Consider the following 6482-nt stretch of genomic DNA (forward strand, 5'->3'; position numbering starts at 1 on the left):
GTTGAGCCGCCATTGCCGGCACCATGGGTGCCGGGAGTGGCCGAGTGTCGCACCTCCCCTTCCCCTTTCCCCGGCCTGATGCTTTGTGGTTGTTATCCCGGCGATGTTGGAGGCGGGACGGTCATTGTCGGTTGCGGCGCTAGTGGGAGTTGGCTCTGTCAAAGCCGTCTCCTTTAAGGGTGCCAGGACGGTCTGGATGCTGGGCGGCGGCCCTGGCGGTGGGAGATGCATTGGTCTTTGGCAGATTGCGTAGCTCGGGTGCGGGCGGGCAGACATGGCCGCGCGGGCGGCATGGATGCGGGGGTGGTTGGCGGAGCGGGGGTGTGCCGAAGGGTTGGTGCACCGGGGTACATCACTTGCCCAGACCTCGTACTGGCCGATGGTGGCGGCGTTCCCGGACGTCGTGTCCTCCCTACAGGTTCCGTCGCAGTGCTCCCTTTCCCTTCGGGTTAATCCGGAATAAAGCTTGATCTGCGAGATCGGACGATGGCGGCTATGGTCGTGTCCTTGTTTGAGGCACCGTTTTGGAGTCCTTGCTCCACCGTCGGCCATCTCACCTCTCCTCGGTGGTTGCTCATGGTGATCTCCGTCAGCTCAAGGCGATGCTTCTTTGGTCATCTTTAGTGTGCTTTGTAGTTCGTTGGAGTGGTGTGTCGGTGCCCGGCACCCTTGTATCTCGTCCTGGGTGTGTGTTCTTGCCTTGGGTGGGTGGTGTGTATAATGATGGTGTGTGTTTGTATCGGCTCTCGGTTGTAATCGATGATGGATGCTTTATAATATAAAGCGGGGGAAAACCTTTTCCGTCAAGGTGCCACTTGACAAATTTGATCTCGATGGTTGAATTATAAGCTCAGGCGTTTTATAGAACTAGTGTATGGACTAAGCGTCAAACCGTGCATTCGCAATACTATTTTAAAAGTTTGTTTTTAGTTTAAGCGTGGTAGACAATACATATGATTTGCTTTTAGTTATTTCAACAAAATAGTTGGTTGTATTACTAAAAAAAATACAAACATGTTGGCACACTTACATACCTACATTGCTCTTATCTCTACTTCTAATGTCTGAGTTGGTAGTCTCGCCTCGCCCCGGTTAATTCTTCCCCACCGTTTTTTATCCCACCAACACATTTAAACCGGATTTTACCCACGATCTATTGAAACCTCTACTCTTAATGTCTGAGTTGGTAGTCTCGCCTCACTCCGGTTAATTCTTCCCCACCGTTTTTTATCCCACCAACACATTTAAACTGGATTTTACCCACGATCTATTTAAACCAATTTTATCTGCTAATAAGAACAATTTTTGGTGTATTTGGTAACTTTTATATGAAAAAAAAGAATAAATCATGATCAATCTTTAATTAATTTCTGAAGATCAAATCTGTACTATTAAAACAAAATCTCTACTTTTATATGGAAAAGAATCTCCCTCGTACCACCCCACACAAAAATAGATCGAAGGAAACATCCACCCTCGACTCGTCGCACGATCTCCACCTCCACCCGGACTTTCCGCTTCCCCAGACACGACCCATCCGCACCCCGTCTCCCGCGCCCACCCAACGCCTCCCTGTCCATAGGACGACGCACTCTCCGGCGACCCCCCTGATACCTCCTCTTCCATGGGAGTGATTCCCTCTACGCCCATCTATTATGTGCCGCCCTGCCCGTGGACCTTTGGGAAACGTTTGGAGACGGTGTCCCACGCGCGAACCCTGCAACCAATTCAGACGAGACACGTAGGCTGCATGGGGCCACCACTTCCCTCGTCCTGTTTTCTTCTCCACTCATCCTATTTTCTCCCTTATCTTCTCGCCGAGCCCACCTCGCTCTGCGCTGCAGCTTTTTATCGCCGCAACCTCCTCGACCAGGCCCGGCATCATCTCGCCGGTGAAGAGTTGCCGGTGGAGATGGCCGCCAACCCCTCCCCCACCCCACGACGAGCTATTTCTTCCTTCGCGCGGGCGCCTCCCCCATCCATGCAGTTTCCTGCAAAAGACAGCGATGACGGAGGCACGAGCCCTGCGATGAGTTGCGACGGCGGCGCATGACGACTGCGGGGACCTCGACGACGACGGCGGTTTTGCTACGACGGCGCGACAGGTGATGTTGCAACCGTTGGCGCAAGTTGCTAGAACCAGACGATAGAGGAGCTGCGACCAGCGGCGGAATTTGCTACAACCACTATGCGCATGTGGTGCGACCCCGATGACAGTGAGAACGCTTTTTGTTGCAACCGCGTAGTGTTTTTGCTACTACCAGAGATGTAATTTGCTACTACCAGGGATGATTTTTGTTACATTCATTTGTGAAGACAATGCGACCTAGGTGACGGTGAAATTTTTTTGCTGCAACCGAACAATTTTTTGCTACTACCGACTACATAATTTGCTACATCATTCATGGAGAAGATGCAACCCTTGACGGCCATGACAACGTTTTGCTGCAACCACACATATTTTTTGCTACTACCACAGACAGTAATTGTTACCACCATTCACGGCGGTGACCGGTGACTAGAAATCAGAAAAGTTGCAACCGGCGACGAAAAAAGCTTCAACCGGCGATATAGAAAGCTTCAACCGGCAACAGGAAACGCAGAAAGCTACAATCGTTAACACAAAAGCTTCAACCATATATTTCAAAAGCTTCAACCAGAAACCGGCGACGAAAAAGATGCAGCGGCGAGCCGTTGATGCACATGACTGTTTTCTAAGCACCAATGGTGCTGCGACAGATGCTGGAACTGGCGGCCCCGCCATTGTTGGACCTGGCGTCCGCCATCGCCGCCGTTCTTTTATGCAGCCGGTACCTCTTTTGCTGCAGCGGAGACGGCGAGCCGCGGTGAGCGGCAACAGCGAGCGGCGAGCGGCGGCCATGGCGAGCCACGAGCAACGCGGGGTGTGGCAGATGGCAACGGCGGCCAGAGTCAACGATGTGCGGCGGATGAGGAAGACGACGACCGAGTCCATCTCGAGCCCATCTAATACGCGCCTGATCAAGCGGTTCCGTGCGCTCCGTGTTAGACAGATCCAATGGCCCACGCGGGACCGGCCGAAAGTTTCGGCCGGTGCGCCGGCGCCTATTAGCGCCCTGGACCTTTCGCCATGGCCGCGCAGGGTACGCATGGTCGGGACCGGCACTGCACCACAACGGTGCAGGCAGCAAAGAAAGGTCTAGGAGGAGAGGCACGGCCGCGCAGGTCAAGGAGGAGGAGGGCTCGGCGGAGTGTGCGCTTGCCAGAATGCCCATGTCGATGGGCGCCACCTGGTAAAACTTCGAGATTTCTAGTAGCATTAATTTGGCGGAGCTGGGGGCTTGTGCTCTGCTCTCTCCTGATTCCAGGTTTTGATGTTTGGTTTGGTTAGGGTTTTGGTCCCCGTAGCCGCCGTGTTCTTGATTCCGCGCACGCCAACTGCCCATGCTTTAGGAGTGGGGATGCCCTGCGCTCTGCTTGTTCCGACCCGATGTAGTTAGGGTTCTTGATTCACCTCCCTGAGTGACGGCATGATTCATCCGTGCGAGGTGGCGTGCTGAGTGCTGACCTTGTGATGATAAATTGGGGATTTTTTTCGAGAAGGGATAAATTGGGGATTGATTAGAGGTGGTTTGCTCGATTTTCACTGAAGGATTTTTTTTAGAGAATTTTCACTGAGGATTAGTGTCGCCCATGTTGGAAATTCGCCCACAGGATTGATCACATCAAATCACGAACACGCGCACACAAACTGATAACCAAGGGCTCGTATCGTGCCCTTTTTCCTCTTTATTTATTTTCTCCTTTTTTCTCTGTTTTCTCAACCCGATGTTACAAAAGTCTCACAGCCTCACGTGTATATATACACGCCTAACCAGGAGCAATCCTAACCAAAGCCTACTTGGACTCGGCCTAAACTAAACCTATACGGCTAAACTTCCTAATACAAAAACTAAACCTGAACCTAGACGGACACAAAGTCCTACTTCTAGCTGGACTATACTACTACTCGCGTATAGACGCAACTTAACCAGCTAGCTAAACTAGCATGGACTCCTATACCACCAGCTCGTTCTTGACTCAACTAGGAAACTATCCTATCCTACATGTGCCAGGACTTGACCAAACCTAATAATCAAGATTATTTCTAACAGCCCATAGGTTAATTCAGAAGAGGCTATCTTTTGTTTTTCCAGAACAGAGGGTTTCTTCCTCTTGCAGTACAAACTGAAACATTTCTAGATTTGATTTTTTTATTCACGAGTGGAAACACGTAATGCAATGTGATTAGCTGTTCTGGATTTCCTACTTGTGTGGAAAAGATTTGGCTTTCTGATGACGCATCAGGCAAGAAACTTGAAATGAAAAAAGAGAATCCTATTGATGATTTCCTCTTAAACTGTGAAATTCTAGAAGCATAATCACATTAGATTTGTGGTCTCTGCCTCTGATCTCGTTGTGGTAATCTTATGATTCAAGCCTGACAAGTATTCTTTACTTCTGTGAAGCAGATGTCGTTTGCCAAGAAGCTGAAGACACACCATACACAATCATGGTCAGCCCTGCCATCAGAGCTTGCTGGTCTGGTCCTTCGTCGCCTCCCTTCCCACGCTGACCGTGTGCGCTTCGCTGCTGTATGTCACCATTGGCGTTTCTCCACACAAGAGCATTGCCTGACCCAACCTTTACCATGGCTTGCATTTCCTGATGGTACCTTCTTCGTCTTTCCCCATGGAGAAGCGGCAAAAGAATCCTTCAAGCTCCACAGCAGTGCCAACTATTGCATCTCCTGCAGTGACTGGCTTGCCTTCGCACAAAATGGCACCTGTTTCCTAATGGACCCCTTCTCCGAGATCACCTTGACGCTTCCTAACCTATCTTCTTTCTGTCTTGTGGATGAGCCTGTTGCAATTATTAATGGTCGTGATGTCCTGGATGAAGACATGTCTTGTCCTCTGCTACAGATGGATACTGCGATATTTCTGCGCAAGGTAATCAGGTGCTCGGAACTCCTTGTTGCTGCCATCGTTGAAATTGGGCCTCTTTTCACTGTTGCGTACTGCCAACCGGGTTCAACCTCATGGTTGGTGAGTGAACTTGGCAGCATAGGGTCGGTCATAGACATGATGTTCTATGAAGGTATGTTGTATGTCATTGATGAGTTCAACGACCTTTTGGCAATCAATGTCAGAGAGGACAATGATAATGGCAAGTTAAGGGTATCTCGGATCGAGCGTCTACTTGATGGTGCCCCCTGTGTCTTAAAGTTGATCCAAGGTGGCATCTCTTACTTCGAGTCGTATCTAGTTGAATCTCATGGTGCACTACTGCTGGTACAGAGAACAATATTTGGTGAATGTGATAATGACACGATTGGTGGTATCAAGCCAGTAGGGATTGAATTTGAGGTGTGTCAGTCAGACTTCCAGTCTCGAAGTTGGGAGAAGGTGAGCAGTGTTGGGGGTGACCAGACATTGTTCGTCAGCCAAAGTTCATCCCAATCTGTTGACGTGTCTCAGTACAAGCTGAAGGGGGATTGCATCTACTTCCTGGATGATGGCAGCTGTGACTGGTTCTGGAAGGATGCGCCAAGTTCTTGTGCCGTATATGACATGCGAGATGGAAACTGTTTCTTCATACCACTGCCGACAGTAGCATGCAAGGACGTCAAAATGCTAGCGGCGTGGCTTTTCCCTCAGAACTGAGATAGATATTTTCCTCCATGAGTGATGCTTTGGCGGATCATTGAGCTGTGGACGTGAGCATTGTTAACTGGGTGTTTGTTCTCCATCTGATCTCCGCAATTTCATTTGGATGTAGCATGTGTTTGTTTTGTGTCAGCTTTTGCATGTTGCAACTGGAAGGGTGTTCTAATCCTACTTGGAAGTTGATGCTTGTGCTCTGCAATTAAGCTATCTAGAAGAATTTCAATTTATTTCTATCTAAACTGAATTTCACATGTTCTTTGCAGTGCTCACCATGTTAAATTTTTCTCTGTTCTTGTTAGTGGAGTTGTTTTCTTGGTACGGGTCTGTAGGACCATCATATTTACAGTACCTTCTTGCTCAGCTATTGGATTTCATTTCTTGGGCTTCCAAACTGGATTCCTTTTTTCTTTCCAGAATTGCATTGCATGTATATAAACAATGCATGTCTTGGTTTTCAGGTTTATGGAATAATGACATGTTGTAAGTTGGCACAAGTCAAGTTTAAATCATGTGAGTTGCACGCCTGTGCATAGTATGTCTTTGGTGCTCAAATTCTCACTAGATCCTTTTCTTTTTCTTTACAATCTGGCACCAAGGCAATGGTTTCCATTTTTTCAAGTCAATCACCTTGTAACATTACTTTGTGTAGGCACCGTCTTTGAAAATGCCCCCATTCTATAATTCAGGATCTACATTGATAAGTATTGCCTCTGTCCGGAAATACTTGTCGGAGAAATGGATAAAAATAGATGTATCCAAAACTAAAATACATCTAGATACATCCATTTCTTTGAC

General features: G+C 48.6%; 1 protein-coding gene across 1 annotated transcript in view; it reads left to right on the plus strand.

The window, feature by feature from the left end:
• The window catches only part of LOC123163488 (uncharacterized), a 22366-nt gene extending 16670 nt beyond the window's left edge, over window positions 1-5696 (plus strand). The window contains exon 3 of the mRNA XM_044580981.1: window positions 5388-5696. Coding sequence (XP_044436916.1) covers window positions 5388-5684 — 297 coding nt within the window. The 3' untranslated portion in view covers window positions 5685-5696. The remainder of the gene's footprint in view (window positions 1-5387) is intronic.
• Window positions 5697-6482: the final 786 nt, after the last annotated feature.

The sequence above is a fragment of the Triticum aestivum genome, chromosome 1D (assembly GCF_018294505.1).
Source record: "Triticum aestivum cultivar Chinese Spring chromosome 1D, IWGSC CS RefSeq v2.1, whole genome shotgun sequence".
NCBI classification, from domain to species: Eukaryota; Viridiplantae; Streptophyta; class Magnoliopsida; order Poales; family Poaceae; genus Triticum; species Triticum aestivum.